Source organism: Anas platyrhynchos, chromosome 2 (assembly GCF_047663525.1).
Source record: "Anas platyrhynchos isolate ZD024472 breed Pekin duck chromosome 2, IASCAAS_PekinDuck_T2T, whole genome shotgun sequence".
Lineage (NCBI taxonomy): Eukaryota > Metazoa > Chordata > Aves > Anseriformes > Anatidae > Anas > Anas platyrhynchos.
In genome coordinates, this window is record NC_092588.1 from 44,609,015 (window position 1) to 44,635,560 (window position 26,546).

General features: G+C 36.2%; 1 protein-coding gene across 4 annotated transcripts in view; it reads right to left on the reverse strand.

Annotated features, from left to right (window-relative positions):
• TRAPPC8 (trafficking protein particle complex subunit 8) overlaps positions 1–26,546 on the reverse strand; it is a 48,315-nt gene that overhangs the window by 20,382 nt on the left and 1,387 nt on the right. For 2 of the 4 annotated variants that reach the window (XM_027452176.3, XM_027452177.3), the window contains exons 2-19: positions 22,695–22,889; positions 19,839–19,922; positions 16,999–17,088; positions 15,600–15,774; positions 15,052–15,205; positions 13,930–14,017; positions 12,571–12,818; positions 10,984–11,099; positions 10,022–10,172; positions 9,142–9,242; positions 8,541–8,646; positions 6,888–7,019; positions 4,709–4,933; positions 3,811–3,919; positions 2,655–2,849; positions 2,354–2,481; positions 1,778–1,852; positions 988–1,114 (exon numbers count right to left, since the gene is read on the reverse strand). In XM_027452176.3, the coding sequence (XP_027307977.1) occupies positions 988–1,114; positions 1,778–1,852; positions 2,354–2,481; positions 2,655–2,849; positions 3,811–3,919; positions 4,709–4,933; positions 6,888–7,019; positions 8,541–8,646; positions 9,142–9,242; positions 10,022–10,172; positions 10,984–11,099; positions 12,571–12,818; positions 13,930–14,017; positions 15,052–15,205; positions 15,600–15,774; positions 16,999–17,088; positions 19,839–19,922; positions 22,695–22,889 (2,499 nt within the window). The remainder of the gene's footprint in view (positions 1–987; positions 1,115–1,777; positions 1,853–2,353; positions 2,482–2,654; positions 2,850–3,810; positions 3,920–4,708; positions 4,934–6,887; positions 7,020–8,540; positions 8,647–9,141; positions 9,243–10,021; positions 10,173–10,983; positions 11,100–12,570; positions 12,819–13,929; positions 14,018–15,051; positions 15,206–15,599; positions 15,775–16,998; positions 17,089–19,838; positions 19,923–22,694; positions 22,890–26,546) is intronic. The other 2 variants (XM_027452178.3, XM_027452180.3) reach the window with 1 other exon arrangement.

Below are 26,546 nucleotides of genomic sequence, written 5' to 3' on the forward strand. Positions count from 1 at the left end.
TTTTAGGAAGTAATCTGAACTTCCCTTCCCAATCTTACACATCATTTTGATTTTTGCTACTGTGAACATGCAGTGTTCACTTATTAAGCAGCGTCACTGACAAAGAAATATTCACAGTTTATTGGGACACAGAATTCATTGCTATTGCAAGTTCAGACAGCCAGGTATCTATTTAAGTTTTGCCCTTTAAGTTTGACTTCAATTCTTTAAAGTTCTGGCAGTAAAGAGAATAGGGATACCAGACTGGCTGGGAAAGCGGGAAAGGGTGTTGAGTGAAGGTGATCCATTTCATTTCTGCCAAGCTAGGGAAAAGTTGCTCAGAACACTTTCTTCCTTCAAAAACAGGCTATCAAAACGATTTTTATTTGAAAGTCTTTCCCACAAATTTCCAGTTCATAGATAGTTAACTAAGCTTATTTCTTTTAGACATTGGCAAGTATGTACTTTAATCCCCACTTAATTCAAGAACTAAATTTTCCCTGTGGGAGACAGTTTCAGATGAATGAAACAACAAAACAGATTAATGAACATGCAATTAAGGCATTTATATGTTAATATAAAGAAAAGACAAGCAAAAAAGTCAAGATAAGTAAACCTATATCAGCTTAATTTGTATTTGGGAATCTATACCAAAATGTTTATTGCAACACAAAGAAGTTAAAAGAAAATAAAACCAGGAACAAAAATAAATGGTAAAGGAGTCAATAAGTTTGTTATAGACTCCATAGATAGAATATATGAATTTAAGGGTTTCAGAATTTCTAAAGATTTGAAAAGAACGTAAGAACAGGTTTTGCAGAAGTTACTTCCTTTTTTATGGTAATCATATGGGTGCCAATTCATTTTTTCCCCATTCCAGTTATTTCCAGTTTCTATATCTTTACTTAAAGAAAGGCCTTACATTGTCAAAACATTGAACGCTTTTTTACTCAACGGAATTCATAACTCCCCCTTCCAGACACACACTTGAAGGAATAATACACTTACCTTCCTGTAATCCAATAGAAGGATCTATCCCATCTAATGTCACAGTACCCTGAACAGTGCCAAGATTATAAACGACTCCCAGAATATGTAGCTCCCCTGTTTGATGGGGAAAGAGCTTTAGTCTTGCCTGTGGAGATATGTTAAATTTTTGGTGTTGTTGCTACTAAGTAAGTAATATTACATTTAAATGTCCAATTACTAAAGACACTCATAGCTACATTTACTTTACAGTTGCATTAGATATAACTATATATAGTAACTACAGGCGATTCACTGCAGAGTACTTGTTACATAAGAAAAGAATCCTAAATTGTAACAAAACTTAACTTGAACAGAGGCACAATCTCAGAAGTCTTAAGATATGAAGGGACCACTGGAGGTCTTGCCTGACGGCCCTACTCAAGCAGGGCCGCCTGAAGATGCTTGCCCAAGAACCTCTTCCAGTTAGGTTTGGAATGTCTCTGAGGGAGACTCCACGACCTCTCTGGGCTGCCTGTGCCAATGCTCCATCACCCACACAGTAAGCTCTGCTTCCAGATGTTCAGACAGAACATTCCATGTTTCAGTATGTGCCCATTGCATCTTGTCCCATCTCACTCTCCTTTCAGTTACTTATACACACTGATGAGATCTAGAAGATTCAGTTCTTCACACACAGTAACATTTCCTCTAAGTTTGAACTCAGGTTGTAACATGACTGAACTCCATCCTATCCCAAAGGTTTTTTTTTTTTTCTTTTTTTTTTTCCTAAGAATAGTCTTATCAATGTTATATAAAGTATGGTACTTACCACTTTTGTCTCCTCACTATTAATTAGAAATTCTGCTATTGCTTCAGTTCCTATCATATCATCATCGCATTTTCCCTGAAAAAGAAGACAGACCTTCTCAGATATTGCTCCTAGACAGAAAGATTGCCTATATATAGTATATATACTGTGTAGTATATATATAGTGTGTATATATATATAGTATATATACTGTATAGTATATATACTATACAGTATATATACTATATATATACACACTATATATATACTATATATATATACACACTATATATACACACTATTTATTGCAGCTTTCCTAGAGTGTTCAGGGACAAAAAACACACATTCCAGTTTACAGACTTAAAAATTGGCAGTGTTGCATGCCCATCCTCTCAGACTTTCTGAATTCCCTTTCCCCACACCTTCCGCCTTTTAAATCTAAACAGTTTCTTTTTGTTTGTGTTTTTTTTTTTTGTTTGTTTGTTTTTTAAAAGAGCTGTTTTCACACATTTAAACTTCGAAAACTTAAGTTTTCAAACATAACTCCATAACTGTAACTGCCTATTTTGGGTTGGAAAAAGATAACACTTTCCTTACCGGCTCTTTTGCTTCATCGTGTTTAACACTGAAGTCTTTGGGTTGAAATTTCCACAGCAATGAAAGGTCAGTCAACAAAAGTGGAACTTTCAGTGGGTTTCGGAAAGAGACTTCTACAGTTATTGGTTCTATTAAAGAAGTACAAGAAAATAATGACAGCCTACCCTCATCATTCTGAAGGCTCACTTAACTCAGAAGGCCAATACAATAAAAAAATGGTTTAAATCTACAACAGAGAAGAAAACACTGTACAAATTCATTTCAGAAATAAGTGAGCTAACTGTATAAATCTCAGCTTTACCTTCTACCACAGCAAGGGGAAATCTGGAGTTATCTGAATAGCGATTTAAGCAGAACTGCGTTGGTTGAAAGTTTGCAGGTACTATTCCTTTGTTGATCACAGAAACAACCTGCTCCTCAAGTTCCTTCCACTGTTGTGATGACTCCGAGTCATACTCCTGATCCAGACTTACATGTGTTGCTGCCTGCTTTTCACCTAATAAGAGTAAGGCAATCTTAGAAAGTGACAACATTGGCATACAACTACAGAGGGCTGCAATGGCAATTTGGTAAGCATTGTTAAAAAGATTCAGTTCTCAGTCAATTAATCAACCAGTCAGCAGATGGCCAGAGACTTCGTTGTGGGGAGCTGGGGTCAGCCTCTTCTCACAGATAACTAGCAATAGGACTAGAGGCAATGGCCTCAAGTTGCCCCAGGGGAGGGTTAGGTTGGAAATGAGGAGACATTTCTTCTCAGAAAGAGCAGTCAGGCATTGGAATGGGTTGTCCAGAGCACTGGTGGTATCACCATCCGTGAGGGTTTTTAAGGAAAGGTTGGACCTGGTGCTTAGGGACATGGTTTTGTGGATGATATTGGTAGTATGGGGATAGTTGGACCAGATGACCTTGGAGGTCTTTTCCAATCTAAATGATCATATGATTCTGAAATGCATGCATAGAAGATACCAAGGACTGAGAACACTTATGTGCAAATGTTGGAATTCTATGATTTTAGCATGTTATATAGTATACAGTACAGACCCAGTTTAAATAAGAATTTTCACTCAACATGCTTTCCATTCACGAATCAGTGTTTCAAACATCACCTTAGAGAAAACTAACTGTAAAGATAATTTCTAGCTCTGACACTAGCATCTAGCATTTACTAAAGCATTTAAATCCCTTTCATGAAGTTCATTACAGACTTACACTGAAGCTTTCAAGCTATGAAAGCTAATGAAACTCAGTACAACTGCCTATAAGGATTTCCTATTCAGACTCCTTGTATAGATATGTTTAGAGAGCAGGTGCTAAGCTGAAGCTTTTCTTTTTGAAATCCAACCTCAGAAGATATCTTGCTACATTTTTATGTAACAATGATTTTTAAGAAGAGAAGTTGCATAGATTTTAGTTCCATAAAAAAATAATTTTAAGCTGTTTACATAAAGTTTTCTAACCTTCTGCTGGTCTTCGATCATGCCCAAAGAAAATACGGGTTGCTGAACTGTTAATATATGGTAAAGGAAGCTGTGGTAAAGGACCATCAGGTGACAGCTGGGTTACATTCTAGAGTTAAGGAAGAAAAGAATCATTATCAAAGTACGTAACATATATGCTGCATGTTACCAATGTTTGAATGATAAGGAGACCAAGTTTTAAACATTCAACACTTGAAGTATTATTAAATATGAAATGAGTCATTTCAATCAACTGTTCTAAGAGCTCATTCTGTCTCAGTTTTAGGTAGTATTTTCTCTCAATAAGATCTTAAAGTCCATGAAGTCTGTAGAAAAAAAGTTAAATAAAATCTCCATTGTGTACTCTAACCACTGGTGTGACTGCATGGCTGTTGCCAGCTTTATTATGATGCAAGGCCTAACTCAGAATTTTTTAAGCTACATTCACTATACCACCACCATCTGATAGACTTTCACCACACTGTGGCTTCAAACACCAGTCTCAAAAAAAGGTCTAACATAAAATAGCAAATACTACAATCATGCTGCTTATAAGCTTTAGAAGACACTAAGCAACTAGAAGACCGCGAGTTGTGTGGAGATACCAGCACTAAACACCCTGTAACACACACTCATCCGTGTAAATCCGTTAAGTAAATAAACTTCCGTTAGGAAGTTTGTATTAACATCCATTAAGTAAATAAACTTAACACACACACTAGATGCAGCAAATTTGCTTTTTGAAACCTAAAGTAAAAAGTAAGCATATCAACTAGAAAAAAAACAAGCCTGGAACAACGCAGGTGTGACAGAAAATCATTCAGTAATATACACGTAATAAAAAATTACCATTAATGAAATTGCTGACCGCTTCAGGAATTAAAAGAAAATCATTTACCTTATAAACATAAAGATACTCTCTTAAAAAAGCTCCTTGCTGAGCTGGAGGTTGTTTACTATCATTGATCAAAATATGCCTGAATGCAGACACAGCATTATCAAGCTGACGAAGCGTAAAGGACTGGCGACCAATAGTGAAGTTAATATGATCTTCTGCAAGAGACCAGCCTTTCCCCTTGTAAACCTGCATGGCTTGACAGTAGCAACGTAAGGCATGTTTTTTCTGAAAGAAAAATAAAAAGATTATTTCTCAGATAGTCCCATTAACCAAGCACTGCAACTGTAATACCAGGAAGATTGAACAGCAAGTTGTTTACCACAATCCCCACTATATTAAGCGTAACAACATTTGCAGAACTCATAGAACATGGTCAGCATTAATCTAAACACTATTTCTGTGTTGGCTCCTACAGCGCAGTGCCTAGCTTGCAGATAAAGTTCACGTTCTCCAGTATCAGTAACAGGCAGTAGGGTTAGAAAACAAGAGAAGACTAGTTTTAAAAATACTGTTCTGCATTACTTTTGAACTGACTGCAGGAGCTTGTAGAGGCCTATTAGCAAGCCTTAGAGTAAACTACATTTATTACATCTCACTCTAGTAACTGGATCTTCATGCCACATCTCCATTTAATTGTTCAGTAAAAAAAAAAAAAAAAGACGCTTAAGACAAAATCCACACCAAGTAAAGCAACAAACAGCCCCTAGAGTACATGTAGGACAAAATTACCGATGGCATCAGCCAATGTGAAATATATGTTTTACTCCCAATGACCTCTACAGCTCCTTAACTGGATACATCAGGACCTGGACATTCAATCCCAAGTCTACATACTGAACATTTGCATAGGTATTCACTATACAGGCAAGTCACAGCTTCTCAAAACATTCCCTTATTTACAGCATTAATGGGAATTAATCCAAGGTAAGTTCAAATAAGCATGGCAACAACAGCAGAGGACAAGCAGTAATAGCCTAGCATCAGGATATTTTAATATGGTAATATTTAGTATTGCAGTATGTAACTGAGCAGCCTGGCTGACTTTTCAGTAGTTTTTTAATATTTTGGTGCTTATAATGATATTGAAAAAAATAGCCTATGTTTACTGTAACACTGAAAAGTATTTCCTGGAAAACAGAATCTTTACAAGAATTAAACAAGCAACAGAGCTGTTACCTGAATATTGACTCAAAGCATTACAAAACATATGCAGTTTCCCAGGCAGAAGAATGAGATTTTAAAAAAGTAAAATAGAAAAAACTGATCAGCAGCTAGTTATCAGCAGCACTGTCAGAACTACAGATAAAGAAGCTACTGCAAGAATAGAACAAAGTGGGAGAATACTCTTATTTTTGCCGGAGGGGAAGAAGGGGGAGGTCTGAAAACACCTCTATACACACAGTTTTGTTTCAAATGTAGATCTGATGCCTAGGTTCTCCTGTATTATTGACTTGAAATACAAGTTGTATTGATGCCTTGTATCACAGGTTTGCAGCTTTTAAGTTAAAAGAAATTGACTGTTTGTGGACAGCCCCATAACTGAATTCCAGTGGTTAACCTCAACAGAAATCAAACAAGATGTCCATAGAGTCTACTGCACAACTGAGACACATAAAGCACGTGATTCGTGTCCAAACTGAGTTTTATCACAGAGTTAGAGCTGCCTGCCCAGGAATGTGAGTGGAAGTAGAATTAGTTTGTAGTGGTTTAATTGGTAGAATTGATCCATAACCAGATTCTAAGGTTTGTCTTGTACTATTCATACACTTAAAACTCCACTGAAAAGTATCCTGTCTTCCTCGTGCTTTAGCTGTGTATCTAAGCTTCGTATTATTCTAATAGCGTTTAACAAAATTAACTTCCGCAACTCACACATCTCAAGATGAAAAATAGTTCCTTACACAATGAAATACAACTCTTTATTTGGGGATAAAATTGAGACTAAGAAATTAAAAAGGCATTACTGAATTTCAAGCCAGTGATCTTCAATATTACTTCCAATACAAATATAGAAGACCAAGGCAGGAATCATTTTCAGAAGATCACTGAGCTCAACACTTCTAACACAAAACTATCAGAAGCTCCATGTCTTCTACCAAACTAATAATCTGAATGGCATGTTAAATGTGTTAAGTATCAAATACTTATCATATTTTCCATCTGGAAAGATAAGACTTACCTGTCCTGCTTTACTAAACCTGTGTCCTGCTAATATCATGTGAAATGCAAACTTCCTAACCATGGGACTTTTCATGTTTATAAAGCAGTGTGCTGCCTGCTCCAACAGAAGTGCACTACGAAGATCAGAATCCTATTAAAAAGGGAAAAGAAGAATTAGCCTCAAAATCAAATATGAATGTAACTGTAACAGTAGCTTGTTTTAATGCTAACAGGAAAAAGATGTAACATTGCTGTAAAGTTGAAAAGATAAATATAAACATTGTATGTATGAACACAAAAATAAATGAAGACTAGAAGTATTTTTCACTGTCACATGCATAGCAATAAACAAATAGTGATCACAAAAAGTGCTGTTAACAATCACCTGCCTCCCATCCCCATTTATCAACCAGCTCCAGTATGGATTACAACAAATATGTTCTGCCACTTCAGTTACTCAGGCTATGATGGACTCTATCCTTTTTCCTCCCTCTCCCCCTTTATTTCAGATAATTTTATTAAGCCTCGAAATAAAAAATAAGACTAAAATAAAACAAAGAAAATGTAGCTTATTGAATTTAGATCACAAGAACCAGAATGCTTTCCTTACAGCATACAATTCCTTACTATTATCCTCTTCTCATGCCAAGACACAGCTATATTACTTCAAGCAATAAGAACAGAATCTATTTGATTTTACCACCACTCAAGTCTGTTATCAGTAGCGTCTAAGTATGTGCCTGGACTACAAATATACTCTGAGACTTTCACGGTATCCTATGTTTTCCTTGCAACTGGCAAAAGACAACGAAAGTATACTACATATAATTTAAAGAAATATGATCACACACAGCCACTAGCATTTAAATGTAAGTAACTTACACTGCTCACATAGAAATTTGGTTCCAAGTTTAAGGTAAAAGGGCAAGAATGAAGCTATAAAGACACTTGAGAGAATAACTTATGAAACTAAGTAAATTTATTCCATGCTTAATAAATTCCACGAATTCTCGGAAGCATCAAATTCGGTGCAGCTTGCTACAAAGCTAGAACTAACTGCTAGATAGACTTTCCTCCAAGCTACACAGCTTGAGAAAGTGTGAAACAGATGTAATACCAGTAACAGTTTAGCAGACCCTTTCTGGGCTGTTAAGAGCTAGTTCCATGCCTAATTTAAACCAATTAGTATTACAGAAATGTTCAGGCTAGCTTTCACTTACCCAGTAAGCTTCTAATGATTCATAGCAGCTAAGCTGCAGTTATGGCTTCATTGCTTAAACTATTGAGAACTTCTGATTGTATGAGAGATAGTATTCATCACAGCTCTGGCAAGCCATGCTAGTATTTTTAACCCACAAGTTCTTAAATTCAAAATATAACACACAAAAGCTGAGCAGATATTAAAGAAAACTAATTCCAAAGCCGAAAACAACAAATGCACATTTAGCAGCTGTTTAAAGAAATCAAGTAAGTCACCTGACTTGAAAGAAAAAATCAAGTAATTGTTTTTTTCACTTGCAGCATAAACAGCTTTCTTCACTTCAAGCTTTAATTGGCCATTTGCCATCACTGGATAGGAAGTACCCCAGGATAAAAAGCAGTGTCACCTAAAAGCACTTCAGTAAGTACACAAGTAGAGGGAGGACATGAGCGGAATAAACTAGCATTTTACCTCACTGGTTAAACGAATCAGAAGAGCAGCTGCTTCTGAATATTTGCTTTGACTTTTTAAGATTTCAGCACTGAGAAGTACACAGCGTTCAGCTAGAACCATGTTCCTAAAGCAAAAACAAATATATTGAATATTTATTGAAAAGAAACATCGGAAAACTTTTCACCTCAAGTCTGACAAGTTTCCTCCACGTTACAGACTGGTGTTATTCATCCTTTTTGAATTTAAAAAAGGATAAGTGTCAACCTGTTTTGTAAGGGAAGAACTTGTACCATTAAGTGTCTCATCCTCCTATAACAGCAGCTTTTTTAAGTCAAAGCTAGAAAACCTTTGAGTACATCATATTTATAAAACACTAACTAAAATAATGCAACTGACCACTACATGATATGAAAAACAAGAAGTTCAACTATCAGAAACAAATTTAATAAGTACTCTGTTAAGAACAGCACGCGTGTCGTTCCTAGATGAGCTAATGTAACCTACTCTTTAAACAGGTTATCAACTTCTGATCTTTCAGTTACCTGCCACTGTCTGCAGAAAGAATGTTAAGCTACTAACTAATTCATCTTTCATAGGATCACCATGAAAGTAAACATACTTGCAGATATCTCGGTAAGTCTGAATTGCTGTTTCCATATAATGAGCAGGATAAGGTCTAGGAGCTCCAGGCTGAAGAAAAGCTGATACTGCTGCCATTTCCTACAAGGAAAAGTCAGTACTGTCACTGCAGATGTTTTCAACATGTTGAAAATTTGCAAACACTGATGAACACATCTCAACAGCTACTGTCTCAAAATATTCATGTAATCAATTACTGGCATGTAAGAATGCACTGTACACACTGTAACTGATAGAAGGTTTAATAAAATAGCTTGCTTAACATAAAATAGCTTACTTAAATAAAATAGCTTACTTAACAGCTCTGCTTTTAATTAACTAAACAGCAGCAAAAGTTATACACATTCACACAACTGTTCAGTTGATATCACACCAACAGTATGCAGCAACGATGATTCAGTACTGCTTTACAAGTCTAAGAGGCAAATTATCTACTGCAGGAATATTTCTGATCAAATTTGTATTTATTCTAAATTGTACAGCACCATATTTAGTGATATATTTGCCAGGAAGTCAAGTAATTATTACAGGATATACTATTAAGTTACTTCCGACCCACTTGAGTTATTAGACAAGTTTAAAGACCCATTTTGCTAGAGGTTACACTATAAGCATTCTCCTTTCTGTGTTTTAGATTTTAAGAATTGAGTCTCCAATTTTTATTCATGCTTTTATTCCCTTCATAAAACAGCAGCCAACAGCTTTGAGAATACTTTAGGACTTGCCGAAGATATGCAGTAAGTTTGTCAAGACCATTACAAATTTGGATGTGGAGAGAAGAGATTGTGTTTTGTTACTTCCATACATATTAGAAATTATAGTGAAGAAGTCATAGGATATTTAGAATGTGAAGTACCAACCAGTGCTCCAGCTGCATAAAGCATTGCCTGATCATTTAAGAAGTCTTTCTTTGCTGTATGGTAACAGCTATATGCAAGCTCATAGTGTTGCACCAAAAAGCACAAGTCTGCCATTTTCCGGATTTGAAGTTCTGGTGCTTCTGGTGGATACCTATAAGTACAAACACTTCAATTTAAAGCCCTGATTTCAATATGTAGAGCATAACATATTTCATTCTCATCTTAATTTCTATTCAGAGAGAAGGAATATAATCTGCATTACTTTCAACATTACCAAAAAACAACTTACTAAGAAAAGTGAAGCTGCTTCCTTTCTGCCATGTGTTACGTGGTTTCGCAGCCTACTTTCTGATTAACAAGATTCACTATCCCACTAATATTCAAAGAAAGCATTCCTCTGAATGAAACACTGAAACAAGTATGCAGCTATCACTGAAGCTGCTCACTATGATTAACTGCTAGAGCTAAAGAAACCTGTAGGAGAAGGAAAAATAAGACTTTACAGACTGTTCACCTAGCTGCAGTTATTTATCCCCACTACTCTTCAACAAAGAAAAGTTTTAGAAAGACCATGCCTTATGCCAAAACACAAAGCAATTTTCTGTCTTCTGCTAGTATCAGTAACTTTTGGTCAGTCAGTATATACAGATCTTTAGTGCAAATTCAGTATGTTTTCACATATATTTGTTTGTAAGAAGCACACCATACTCACAAATTCAAAATAGAAAACTGAAATGAAGAACAGTTTGATTATGAGCCCTAAGACAATTAAGACAAACCACACAAATATAAAGCTGTAAACAAGGCAGAGTGCTTTGTGTGATTCCTCCACCAATCAAAGCCTCCTACGGTACTGCTGATTCAGTTCACTTTGAGGAATACTGTTAATAAACACAGGCTTCCACCCCAAGACAGAGGTACATTTTTATTTTGATTCAGAGGTAATGACTGAAATAACTTACAGCAAACCAGAAGTATTCTTTAGTTCATTTATACTTTTCTCTGGAACCTTACTGCCACTAAACCATTTCTTAGTAGCAGAAAATAACGATCGACTCAAGCCTTTCCTGGATATTAACTGCAAAAAAAAGAAAAACAACAAATTAGTGCTAGACTGCAAAGGATATAAATAAGTTACACCCAACTACAGATCCAAGCTCCATTAATAATTCCCAAATTCTATTTTCTTCAAGAAAACAGAAGGAAGAAAAAAAGCAAAAAGAACACACGTCATTGGAGTGAATCACTGACATACATCGTAATCCATATTTAATGAACTTCAGCTGTCTGTCTATTGCTGCTGTAAAACTTCAGGTATCTCAATCCAGAAAAAAAAGTCTAATGCATTTGCTTGAATACAGAGCACCTATTTCCTGGTATATTTCAAGAGAGAGCATTCTCCCTATCACCATGGGAAGCATCACCACATTGTAATACTTTTGCAGTGTCAAGTGTGCTAGTTATACCTGCAAGCAAGGTTACACCTTGTTATTCTTTCAGGAAGTCCCACAAATGAGACATTCTCCACAGGGAATTACCATTCCTCCAGATCTAAGAAAAGCTACATTTCTCTTTAAAAGTAGTGTAAAAAGTTTTTTTGATTTTTTTTTAATGCATTAGGAATATATCACTACATTCCCAGCCATAAGGCTACACTTTATTTAACCATAAAGCTTTCCTAACATAAACACAGTCAGCATATACTATGTTCCAGAAGTCTAATGAGGGAGACTGTGCTCCTCACAGCATACTGTATTACTCTCAACAACCCTCTACTAAAAACTACAGCCTAATTGGACAATTCAGTCAAAAGACAGCTCAGATAACTGACTGATATTTGGGTTCATGTCAACTGCTAAATCCAGTAATTTGATTACACTTAAGTCAGTCAATCTGTCTCTTCAGCTCTTTAAGACACATAGAAGTGAAATACGTTTAAGATAAAAGATCTTACTGAGAGAAAAAAAATTAATGCATGCCCATGTCTTGAAATAGGCATGAAGTTAAATAGCATACTTCCAAAGAATACTTTGGAAGAAAGAGACAAATACTTGGCTGCAAAAACTGCTGATATCAGAACAGAAGTGCATGATTTAAGATGTCCATGCATTCCTTTCCTTGCCAAGAAGCAGCAATTGAAGCGTCCAGCTTTTCTGGAGACACATATTGACAAAGATACATTTCTTAGCTTTAGTGGTGCATTCAAGTATTGAGAAAGTACATTTTGTTCTCCATGCTAGAAGCATCCAGTAAAAGCCTAACAAAGATTTTAGGAGCAAAGGGTTATCTCTGACAGGCTTTCACCAAGCCTTTGTACTGAAGTTTTATTGACACAGGTGTTGGATTTTGGTGGTTTTTGTTTTTTGTTTTTTTTTAAAGGACAAATGGAGCCAAAAGGATAACTGCTTCTCTTAAATTTGCTTACAGCTTTCAGTAAAATTATTGAATCATTACATGCACAGGGAAGTACTAATTTCAGAACAGACTGTTGAGTAACTGGATTTATACCACAACTGCTTTTGACTAAGAGTATGTAAGAGTGAACTGACCTGATCGTTGAGTTGCCGTATTGTCTTCTCTATATGTGGCAAAAGCCCCCTAAATGTAAATTCCTGTATAAACTGCCTAATTCGATCATGATCTGTGAGTGTTAAACAAGCACCATGAGGCATTCCAGAGTTCAATTTCTTTGACTCCTGCAATGATGTAGTAGCCTTCAAATAATCAGTGCTATCCAAACTGCCGCTGGGATGATCCAGTTGTAAGGGATGAGTCTTGAAGTTGTTTGACAGACCATCTATTAAGAGATTGAAACATGAAAATCCTTGTATGAAGTTATTGAAGTATTTATGGTTTTAAGTGTTATTTTTCTTAACCTTAATATTTTCCTTATTATTTCCTCTGTTAGGCAGAGCTAGTCAGACATTCTGTACTACAGATCAGTATCAGCAGAGAACTATGTGAATATTATGTCACTCCTTAAATTAAGAAAGCTCAGGAAGTCTTAGGAAACGCAACATGCCTCGAAGTATGTTTTCAGTTCTACCCTAGAGTGCAAAGAATACGCTGATTAGTATCAAAAGTACAGAAGCAAAACAATGAAACAGTAAATTTAAGTCAAATATTCATGAAAAGATGGAAATGCATCAATTGATGCAGCGGACAACATGGATCCAATTATTCTTTTCTATTTCTAGGGTTAAAAGCTCTAGTTTTCCATGCCTTCCTGAGAAATCATGATGAAAAAGAACCTCTTCTGAAGTCACCTTACTTCAATAAGAAGGGTAACTACTTTCGCATCTAGCTAGCCAATCTACATCAAGACACCTACCCACTCAGATTTTAATAATCCTCAAATTTATAATCTCCTTCCAATATATCAGTTTGCTTCCTCTGGGCCTTGCTAGCTCTAAGCAAAGCTGAGCTGTGAAAGCAAGTTATTAATTGTCAGAGTTTGGTGACAATAGTCTTAAAGACAAGCCTAAAACTTCAATACCCGTCTCATTACAGATACACTCTCCAGTTAATATCAGTCTAATAAATCAACTCCATGTTTTCATTTATTAACATACAGTTACTACCTTTGAGCACTGAGGAAATTACTTATCTCTTAACAAAACACAAAGTTTATAATTACCAACTTTTTTCCAATCTCAGTTTGTGGGCTACCTAACATTTATTCTATACCTTGATTAAGTTTGAGATAAAGTTCCATAAATCTACAATGTATTAAAATTAATTTTAAAAATATTCATGAAGTTTAAAACTAATATAGTTAATACTTAACATAGCAGTATATGTAATGGCACAGCAGAATCTGCCCAGCATTCAAAGAACTACTATCACAGACAAGGCAGCTCTATAAAAGCTATCACACCAAAAAAGTTTGATTAAAGTTATATAAATACCTTTAATTTCATTATCTAAGCCATCCGATATCAAGTGATCGGTACTCTTGTTTGAAATGACAGCATAAGAACAATCTTCATAGCAGTCCTACCGGAAGGGAAAGTTAGTACTTTAAGAATAATACAACACACACACACAAAAACCAGTCAACAGTAATTGTTAACTTTATAGCAGTTAACCAGATTAGGAAAGTGCATTCAACTAATGTTCACATATATTCACTGAAACATTTTTTCAGCCTTTAAGGTCCCACCCTATTGTAAAGATGAAACTTATAATCACCAACAGATGAAGCAAGCTGCTTCTGGTTTGCTCAAAATAACTTCACGGTCAACTAAAGCAAGCAGTTCCAGCAGCTGATTGGAACTCTTACACAGCAATGCCCATAGCAGTAAAAAATATGCTCCCTAAAGTAACTCCTGAAAAAAACCTACAGTGTGGAATAGTTGACGTGGAACAAAAAATAAAAAAATAAAGATTAACTAGTTTATGGTGGAACATTACTCACTACTCCTCTTAACAGCTTACAGAATATGAATAGCTTTGATTTTCCAGTGCCAGCTGTATTTGGTAAAGAACTGTGAATTCCACAGACATCTTTTAATCAGATACTGTTAGAACTGCAGGGCAGTCAAAAGTAAGTTCAAGAAGGCGCGTTTTTTGGTCTTGAAGTCAAAAATAGACATTCATGGCAAACAGAACCCAAAACTCTGAACATACACTATCATTTGCTATCTTAGCAGATTACAGGCTATACTTGACTGCAAGAAATTACCACAGAAAAACAGCCATATTGTTTAGTGAACTACATGGACCTGTAAATAGAAACATTCTGGAAGTGACAAAAATTAGTCAAAATGAAGGTAAAAGGTTACTACAAAAAAGACTTTTGCTTTATGCATTGCAGGCAACCTCAGGAATCCACTATTTCCATGTTCCTTCCAGTATAGCACTTCTGTGCTTCTTAGAGTCACTAAGTACCACAGAGGACAGCTCTCTGAAAAAGGACTCACCTAATGCCCTCACAAAAAAGGCAGGTTAAAAAAGTTAAATCTTACATAACTGCCTTAATTTCTTCTACCTACTAGCTTTTGTTTGTTTGTTTTTTAACACTATAATACCTGGTTTTGGATAGTGTTTTTCTGAAGGTATTGGCTCCAAGGATCTGGTATCTGTTCATCCGTTCCTCTGTTAGACACCCGAGAATTTATTTTCAGCAAATAGCAACCCTGAGTTCCATACCTCTGCTTCATCTCTTCATAAATGGAGTCAGCTCTGGAAAAAAAAAATACAGCAACATCTATTCATTTTGATGTTAAACCAATTCTAAGTGTTTACCACAACAAGTTATTCTAGACTATTACACATACAGTTTAAGAAGAAAAAAAATTTAAAGTGGTGTTTTATGCAAGAGTTAAACCAACTATCTCTGACAATTTACTCAGTGAGCTAGCAAAGAAAGCTTCTACTTCAAGAACCTGGGACTGATTCTTTTTATTTTATGTGAACACAATAATTAGACTTAAAATACTACTTAATGAAGTTTGCCTTGATAATTGCATAGTGGTTAATATATTCTGTCATATGCCTAATCTCAACAGTAATTTATAATTGCAAGCATTTCAGTCAAAAAGTTTATCTCTAAGTTCACTGAAAACAGAAGACCCACCTTTGCTCTTCTCCTGTGCTTACATCATGCAGTAACACATAGTATTTGAGCGTGTTTGGTATAAACCATTTTGGATACATATATTCACTACTATGCTGAATTCTATGTTGTTCTTGAGACAGCTTCAGAAATTGCTCCACAGGCTCCGGTTCACTAGAAGAAACTACAAGCATACCTGAATTCATGTTAAGGACATTTACCAAGAACCCCGGAACAGCCACTGATGATAAAATAAGAAGTATATAAACACTGCACTCATTCTGTTCTAAGCCCATAAACTATACTGCCATAAAAGCAAGTGCAACTAGGACTTGGCCTAAGTCTCAATAAAAAAAAAAACACACTATTTAAACAGTCAAGTAAGTGTTAACATCTTTAAAATGAAACAGTAACTAGCTCCAGTTCTGAAACTAAACCCAAGTTTAACTTGATATATAACAGCTAGTAGTTCATTATATTTCAAATCCAGGTCCCATATGAAACTTTTTTTGTAGAGATATAGCTGAAGTTCACTTCAATGCTCACTTTGCAATGTTCAAAGAGTTGGGACTTCCTTTTTAGGGCATCACCTGAGCAACAACAGCCAGTGTTCATAAACACAGCAACACCTACTAAGTAAAAAACAGATGCGTTCTTTTACCTCAATGCAACTCCATTATCATTAATGAGGAACAACCTGCTCTGCCACATGTATTCACCAAATTAAATAAGAGAGGCCAGAAAGCAAGTTGTACTTCACATTACCGCAAAGGCTAGATTCAATATTTTGTCAAATTAATTCTGTACAAGATTCTGTCAAATCTTATACAGAGGTATATCATGCTGAAATTGTGAATTAGTTAAATGTTAGAAACAAAATATTATGAAACCTGCAGCCTTATCTTTATTGTGAAGCTTAACACCAGCTACACCATGAAACAGTGTATATTTTTATTTTTCCTGCAGGCAAACAAGTCAAGATTAAGTCACAGCAACAGAAACACTGAAAGCATTTAGGCATCTTTCCAGACTTTTTTGTCCAAAACAGCTAAGAGTCCACTGTTTTTTCAACACACCCGTCCCAGCCTCCCTCATCCATCTGCTATAAAAGCTATAAAAGGCTGCAGGTGCATCCCAAGCACACAAGCTCTGTTGTGCTTGAGGACCTAAAGAGTTATAGCAGAAATTCACTCTTCTTAAAGTGTTACACATTATTAGCTCAGAGTTCAGTTTGAAGCGTGGCTTTTACTACAGAGAAAACCTGGACCCCTTACAAAATTAGTCTGTATAGTCGGACATATTGAAAAGGGTACATTTCAAAGCACTGTGGCAAAAAGTTGTTCCAAAGTTTCCTGCATTATATTTCTGCAGCCATCTGTAATAGTCTCCACCAAAGATGTCTGTAATGCTCAAAGGATACATGCAACATAGTGGTTTAAGAACTCATGATCTGATGCAGGCATGGACTGAAGAAAGCACTCTCTGTAAGACTCAAACCAAGGAGTAGTAGCTGAAACACAAAGTAAGACCAAATTTAAGTATTTATCCAAACTACTGTTTAGTCATTTATAAAAAGGAAATAAAAAATACTATGCCTAAACTCTGACAAGATTTGCATGGGACAGAAAGGAAGGGGAAACAGTCTAAAATGAAATCAAAAATATACAGAAGTAGGAGAAACACTTGGAATTAAATCCTGTGAAACTGAATAGCATCTTAAGCACCAACTTCTTCGGTATTTCAGGCTCACATATTCAGTCCTTGTTAAAGAACCTTACCATCCCTCTAAAACCACAGAGGCTTGGGAAAGCAAAAAAAAAAAAGAAGTTATTCTGATGATCACTGTATTTGTCTTGGCTAGGAATGTAACAATTGACTGAGAAGTAAAAATAATTTTTGACTATGCAAAGGAACTAAGGATTACCAAAACCCTATCCTGCCAGTTTTTTTGCAAGGTGTTGTAAATTGGCTTGACAGTAGTCCCCCTCCTCCTCTCTGCTAAATAAATAAAAACAGACAGTTCGTTGTTAGCTGGCCAAGCAGAGAACCAAAAAGCTGAAATCTCAGATCTAAGTTGTTCCATTAATGCCTTATAACGTTCACCTGTCATGTTCAAATGGCCTTTTACAAGGGGGACTTTAATATTAAACAGTATCAAGTCAAAGGAAGCCAAGCATGTTTGGGACATACAAATAACATGTGAACTTAATCTTGTCTCTTTCCACAACAACAATCTAGCCATGAAACAATTGTTCTCCTTTCAAGCCTGTTTTATGCCATCTCAATTCTGCAACTCCTTCACCTAAGTTGAAAAGAAGACCAGATAAAAGTTAATCCATTTTTAATAACCAGGCTTCACAATGAGCAGTTAGAACCCTGAGTAAACTCACCTGCAAACTAGAAAACAGTAACTGGTACCAAAAATACATTAATAAGGTATTGAAGGTATGTTTTCCACATACAGCCCCAGTAAATTCCTTGATTTGATTCACGTAACAAGTTCTAAAGCTTTGTTGGCCTCCCCCTGCCACCTCCCAAACCCTTTATTTCCTAGCCAACTTCAACAAACTGAGTTTAATTTGTACACTGGAATTCTCTTGTAGTGCATTAACGCTTTTTGTTTAATCTTACATTGGCCATCTTATATCAGCTTCATCCACACTACACATCTGAACTCAGTCTAGTAGTCAGCACATTTAACTTCATAAAAGTGATCAATAGAAGGCAAACAGCTAGCTTTTGACTACAGTCTTTCTAACCAACTGCTCTTTGAACACTCATTTATGGTGTGAACAATCATTTGGCTTTAACTAAGGCTAACAAGTATATATACTCCTGTTATTTAAATAAAGGAAAACAGATTGTTATTAAAAACACACCACAAGAAGGTGATAAATACAAATTTTTCACACATATAACAAAGCTTTGTAATAATTCAGGTTCAGATTCTACAATGTTAAACTATTAAGGTAAAAACATTAAGTACATTTTAGTTTGAAGCTCTATTCTCAGTTTTCTATTTCTGTTGAACCCAAGCAAAGAAGTTAAAGTCTGACACATCCACAAACAAGAACGAACTGCATCTATTTTTCACCCCCTCTGTCTAGTAAGAACCTTAAAGTGCCTATAAAGGCAACTGACTCTCCTGAACACAGACACAACAAACTTCACAGTCCTAAAATGTTTCTGAGTGAATACTGTTAAATCATTCACATTCAATATTTAAATAAACATACACCACATTCAAAACAAAAACAGTGCCCAAGAAAAATTTCAAATGTAACATATGTAAGTTTCATATATAATACAAGTTTCAGCAATGTATAGCAACACTGTCATTTAGGAACCTGTATGCTCTGCATTTTTCCAGTATATGTTTATAGGTTGCTAATCAAGAAGAACTGAAGTTTAAATAACTTGCTACCATGTTCAGAAATTGATACTTTCTGTTCATACATAACAGTTTAAGAAGTCTGCTTCATTAGGCTTTGTATTTTTTAGCTACCTCACTAAGATGAATTCCACAAATACCAGTATGCTAGCACCTTCAGAAAGTATTTAGCAGCACCTGAATGGACACCACAAAAGGACAGTTACTATTAACTGAAGGCATAAGCTTTGCTAATGATTAAAACTGAAGAACATTAGAACTTGGCTACTTTACAGTGAATCTCTATGTTGTGATCTACAAATTGAGAGGTCAATAGCCAATGCATTTTGGTAGAAACAGATCTTAAAAGACACGCTACAAAATGTTTTGTTTTTAAGTCATACACCAGAAAAATTGTCAATATGGCAGAATCGCATGAGCTCTAGTACAGTTAACTCTTCAGTTTCAATTGAAGGAGTGCCGCTGTCCCATGAAAGGAAATTCTAGGAAGAAGCAGGAAAGTATTTGCATTTGGAATACAGAACAGTGATAGCAGATGTTCCCACAGGATCAAACAAGACAGTGCTTTTACAGCATCAGACCATTCCCCTGCCCCAGCTAGGCACTTATTGGACTCCATGGAAAGACCAAACAATTTAGGTTAACAGCAGTAGAAATGCAACTGAAATAAAAAAAAAAAAAAAATCAAACAACCACCACCACAATTTTATTTTTTTATTATTCTAGGGGAAAAAATGGAGGAATGCACATCTACGCCAAGAGAGGTGCTAAACAGTTGTAGAAGATGGTAAGGAAAGGTGGATGGAGCACATGGAAAAAGGAATAAAGGGCAACTTGGCAAATTGGCACCAACCACAAAAAAAAAATACCTGAATAAAACGTGGATGTGTTCAGTTCCATCAGTGTCTCTTTCCAATTACTGTACCAAGGAACACTAGCCTTAACTGAGCGATCTGACAGAAAAAACATGGTATTATTATACTAAAAAGGGTCAGGTGCAAACACACTATTGGCTTTTACTCTCTGGTAGCATGAAGTAGAAAACCTGTACCATGCATGCCCATAGTAGACTAAGGCATTTGATTTCAGACAACCTCAGTCAGGCCACATTTCACAACATACTTTAATAGAACCCAGTATTTATTTCTGATTCCACCCAAATTCTAGGTCTGAATAACATAAGTCTATGAAGCAGTAGAGAATTAGAATTCTATATAAATATATTGCTATTTTTCTAGTTGGAGTAAGTCAGTAATTCATGAGATTTCTCAGCCTGTAGAAATGAACTGCAACTGAACTGAAGAGATCCACTGCTGAGAATGATTGCTCCAACATTATCCCTTGTATCTGTCATATTCCTGTATTGCTGTACACCAGAGTTAGCGTCGTGCCCTAAACAGTCACAGCAGTGATCCAGCTGAAAGCTATTTGGAAGAAAAATACAAGTCCTTTAGTAGGATCACTTCCCCCCCACACACACACCTACAATGGAGAGGCACACATGGCTGAAGGCAAGCACCCTTCCAGTAATCAAACAGGTCCATCAGCACAAGAAGATGATGGAATTATGAATGCAACTATTAACAAGTGTAACAAAGAATGATTGTAACCAATTAAAACAATTCACTACAGCAGTCCCTGAACTTCTCTGAAAAAGAGCAGTATCGTGATCCCAGTGTTGGTAATACCCATGCATAGTTTTCTTAAGCCCTCTCTTTATATATTCCTCCCAAATATATTGCATCATTCAAGATCAAGGAAATATGTTTCAGTATTGCCACCCTAAAAAAATAATTTACCAAAAAAGAGCAGCGAATTTAAAGAGATCAGTACATTTTACATTTTCATGCAAAAATATATACACACACACACACGTGTTTTATGGCCAGGAATGAATGCTTCCATCATTTTTTAATAAAATGCTCTAACAAGGTAGAAAAAATTTTTAGGAAACATTCAAAGTTTTTCTAAGTAGAAGAACTATACATGACAAGATAGAGACTTCCATATATCCTCCTACAGTATAATGGGATTCAAATTTCACGATCAAGGACACTGTGCTCGTGTTTTGTGCTAAAATCTTAAGAAGGTGTACCACAGAACTAAGAAATTATCACGTGCTTCTGTCCTTGTGCACAACACTAAATAGATTATACTCCCTCCTCTGTCAACCAAGAACACACCCAGTTTGAACAGAAATATGAACCTAACCATTGGGACAGAACACAGTCATGTGAGAATTATCGCATCTGAGGCTCCAGAAGCAAATAGGGAAAACAAAAGGAGAGCTATTTGCTTCCAAAACTACAAATAATCATAAAAACACAGTAGTTCCTTATAGTTTCAGAAGGAACCTTAAAGATCCCCCAGTGCCAAACCCCTGCCATGGGCAGTGACATCTCCCACTAAACCAGGTTGCCCAAAGCCCCATCCAGCCTGGACTTGAACACTTCCAGGGATGGGACATCCACAGCTTGTCTGGCTTGATAAAGTCACTATAACCCATTCTCTTCCTCCCCCCACTTCTGTAATAGTTCTAAGGGCCTCAGTTTAGAACAGTCACTTTATTAGATGACCCCAAGAAAGCAGAATGGCTTTAATCTCTAGAATTCAAACAGACTTCCCAACCCAAAAAAAAGTTTCCATATTAAAATAGCTAGCAAATAAACCAGTTTCTCAGATGAGAATGGGCACAGAAACTGAAAGAGGCTACAGCTTGCAGCAGAAGCTCAAAAATTTAGAGTTTTCAGGGTCAAGTCTTTTGCTTTACTATTGATATTTCACATCCAGTTGAGGATGCAGCTTGCAAGCTAGAAATCGAAGATGTAGAATTACACATTTTTCAACATCAACATTAAATATACTATGACTATCAGTTACTAATCCTCATGAATTCTTCATAGAAAGTATACAGAAACCCTGTCTTTCCCTATAACAGGCCCAAATTCCCTACTGCACATCTAACTACGTAAAATAAATTACTCATGTTTAAATAGGGCAATGCATACATGGTTTGAATTAAGTATGTACTCAAAGGCTTTAATAGATTAGGGTCTTAATTGGGAGGAGTTTAATCTTCTCAGCTCTCAAGATCAGTTCTCAATTAGCATTATTCAGTGTCTTTAGAGATTGGAAAGAAGTCATTGTTAGAAGGTTCTAGTCATTGTGACAGAAATACGAAGCACTGAGTCTCATGGCAAAAAAAAAGAGACTTGCACATTGTTCCTAAAGATCTCCTTATCCTTCAAGTGTTTACAGTGACTTTATGAACTCTATGCATTAAGCAAAAAGAGACGAACACAAGACAGGAGGACTAACTTTAAAGTAAACCCATACGTTAGTAGCAACAGTGTTCGTATTTATCCAAGCAAGGGTAACAGGTTAGTGTCTCAATTATGAAATAGGAAAACCACTAATCTGATAAGGTAATCATAAAACCAAAGAAAGAGTATTTTCAGTTTTAAAATAATATGATGCTTTAACAGAAGTTCACAAGAACCACAACACTGGGTAACAAATTTAAGTTATGAGTCACAGTTGCATTAAATTAAGTTTTGTTTTTTATAAAATGCTAGAAGAATATTTACTAATTTAAGTTTCAGTACAACAACAACTCAAGACCAATCAACCCTCAGAGCAACTTCAATACATGTCACAAATTTGATATCAAGGTTAGGAACCTTACAGTAAATTCCAGCTTAAATTACAGGAAAATAGTTACATACCGCTAATGTTGAGATCATAATCCCCAGCGGTGATCACGTTAGCTACCAGTCCTTCAGCAGGCTGACTGACGGACACCACTTCATTCAGAAGCTTTCGAATGGCAGCAGGCTGAGGTGGGTGAGTAATAATGTTGTTGACAGCAATCTTCAAATTTTTAATTATATGAAGCTGATTATTGGGATCTCTCATGTGAACTAAAAAAAAAAAAAAAGGCTTTGTTGAGTAGCATAACAGAGTTAAAATAGTTACCATAATTATTATTTCTCCAGACTTCCTTCTGGAAAGGTTATGTACTTCATTAAACCCCATCCATCAATTTTATATTTCAGTCCATAATATTTGAGTATCAAAAAAGAGGGGGGGAGGGTTATTTCATGTTCAGCATTAAGCTCACCTACGTAGACACATGAAAATATAAGCAGGATCTTAGTTTAGAAAAAAATACCCACTCTAAGTAAGAAGGTACCCATAAGATCTGTAGCCTACACTGCTGCACACCCTCTTCCTTGAGAAATACGCTGAACTTCTACTGAAAGCCCATAGGAACTCCACATGGAAGGCACATTATCTTTCACATTCCTAGGAGTGACAGAAAAATCTAGCACACAATAACAGCATTTAGGAAACTCAACAGGGACAGCATAGCATTAGTTCATCCTAACGAATGTACCCTTTCATTTATAACACTAAAGTGTGATCACTTTAACTTGAAGAAATGGTTTTTAAATTTACCTGTTCTCTAAAAGACACCACGCAACTGATTTAATAGGACATTACTGAAAGCTATATTTCTCAAGTAATAAGCTATTTTTAGCTGATTAACCAAAAAAGTCGATGTTAATAACACCTGCATGTCTGAATCACTTTTAAATCCTTGTTTGAAAACAGAAATAAATCTTATGAACACAAAACACTGATTTCAGAATTATGCAGAAGTATACCTGGATTATTGCAGGCAGCCTCAAAAACAAAATCCTGACAATGCGGTTCATACCATATGGACATCATGTTTATGACAGAACTACAAATAGCTGACAAGTGTTTAAGTTGGCACAAAGGTTGCTTATTTACAGAAAGTAGACACCAATACATACAATACTCAAAAAAAAGCAGCAGATGCAATATTAAGACGAGCCTTTAAAATGATGATACCAACCTTATGTTATTAGCACACTGTGGTTTATGCTGTCTGACTTGGGATATTTATCCCCAAAATGATTTCCCTCTCTACCAACTCCTCCAAGAAAGCCATCAAAAAGAAAACACTGAGAACGAAACAGTCCCAAGACCACAGCCTAAGAGCTAGGGGGGAAAGAAAGGGAGGGACATGATGAGGGGGTAGGGTAGGAGAAGGTTCAGCGACTTCTCAGTCTCCTGAAAAGCAAAAAGTTATTCATCATAAGTAAATAAATAGAAGGGTGGACCACTACAGATAAGTGTAAAAATTAAAGGTCTAGCTCTTCATAGCCCAATCACTTTTAGGGAAAGAATCACTCTCTTTTGTATCTTACAGATAATTTTACCAGAAACAATAATTTGAGCTTTATATGACTCGTGAATACAGAGCTCCAGTTGCAGAACTGTAGGGTGCCCCCCCCCCCCAACTCATCAAATGGGGTGAATTTTCAACCCTTAGATTACTAACCCTACAGCTACAGAATTACTGAAAAGACCAAATGCAAGAGGAAGTAGCAGGGACAACCAACTTAGAGAACAACTTGTTTTCCCATTGCAGCTATAACAAAACTCATCCTCGCTGTCTCTCCTAAAATATAATAGCCATAATAATAAAAACATGCACGTTTCCATCCAGGATGTAGATGACATTTTTGGCATAGATGCAATCCTAAGGGCTGACACAAAAGGACATATTTGGAACCACAAAATTTCAGCCTTCTTTTTTTTTAGTAAAAAAAAAAAAGTATTTTTCCCAAAGCAGAAGTGGTGTGTACCAGAATATCTTCCCAATAAGAAGATGAGGATATTCAAACTCTAAGACGCTTATGAACAGTGAATTCCTAACAAACTAAACTCAAATAAACAAAGTGTAATAAAAGCTATCTCAAAGTGACACATGCTAGTTGAAGCAGCAAATTCTCCTACCATAGCAGCACTAGTTCAGATAGTATTTTTAAAGTATCTCAAAGGAATGGGATGCAATGTTAAAGAAAACATATATTGTATAGGTAACTTAAATTAGCCAGCAACTGTTAGTAACATAGTAACAAACATAGTAGTTAAAAAAGACCATGACAAAAGAAGTTTGGGGGCCTTGTTTTTGTTTTCCTGTGAAGTCAAAACTTAACTGGGAGAATAAAGTTGTCTTGATTTCTCATTCAATAACAATAAGTGACTTAATTATCAAAGTCAAAACTCTGATATAGCTACACTGGAGAATTCTGAACGTGCAGTGAGGACTTCTTAACATCACAACTTAAGACAACCTTAGACTGTAAAGGTATTTTTGGCTATGTCAACATTAGCAAGTCAGTCAGAGACAGAAGTCAATCAGTAGATTAACTCTGATTAGTACTTAGTGCAGAGGCCCCCCTGCACCTACATCATGTTTGTGGGGTTCTCCCCGAAGTTAGATGTAATCTGGTCTCCAGTTTTCTTCTCCATTAAGAAAACTGATGCTAAGTCTGAAGACATCAAAACAATCATGAACCGTAAGACACAGTTTTGGAGAAAGGTTTGCATACACACATTCTGTTGTAGAATGATCAGATCGTTAATAATGCCACTCCTTTTATTGGACACAAAAACGTGACCACAGAAAAAAATTTAATGCTATGTCTAGCCAAATTTATTATCTCACAAAAAATGCACAGTTTCCAGAGTCTGGTGCATGGGACTCAGTTAGCAGTGCCATTATGCTGTGACTGTTAATGCAACACTGTGTGCAGACTGCCACAAACAGGTTTCCCTGTCACAGAGCTACGAGAACTGTTCACTACTACACTAACTTCACAGAAACTTTACTGCACTTAATGAGTCTTCTGCCTCAAGAAAATGACTACTACCACTTTGCTTACCCTCACACATGCTGGCTTTCGTTGCAAGAAGTTACTTACAGCATGCAGAAATGCATTTTCCATGAAGCTAGCAGAGGAAGTCACGCTTGGAGTGAAGAGCTGCAGTCAAGCTCACAGTGTGCTGAATCAGAACACACCGAGCAGGGCCACACACCCACCGTGCCGAGCTTCAGCTTCTCAGTTCTCCAAACCCAGGCCAGGTTTTGAAAAGGGCAGTTCAGACTGTCAGTTAGGCAGCCTGGAAAGACCAGCAAGGATACCCCTTCTCTAATATTCCTCATGACAGCCACAGGTGTGAAATCAGGAAATGAAAACTGTGGAGATTTGGACACAGTTCACAAGCATATTTATTTATACAGTTACACTACAGAACTTACAGAAGACCTACCACAGAAACATCAGAAATCATGGTAAGATCATTAAGTGGCAGAGCTTTCCTACTCCAGTTATCAGAAGAATACCAAAATCCAGTCAGTATCTGTCTCCCAGGTAACAAAAATCAACATCCTTGGGTGTACTGAGGAATGGAGTCTAAACTTCAGCTGTAACCAACTCCTTTATAGAGTAAAACTTCCAAAACAGGATGAAGGAATAGCTTGATTTATAAACATTGACACACTACGGCACAGAGCTCTGCATTTACACAGGAAACACCAAGAAAGATTCAGGTTTGACAGCTTCTTAATTGTTACAACAGTCAAACAAGACTTTATTATTGAGGAACAACAAAACTAAGCATTCTTCATCAGAGCTGATGCTTCATTTTGAATAGCCTGACTGGTTAGTTTTCTAGATGCACTGCCTTTTGCCAAAGAA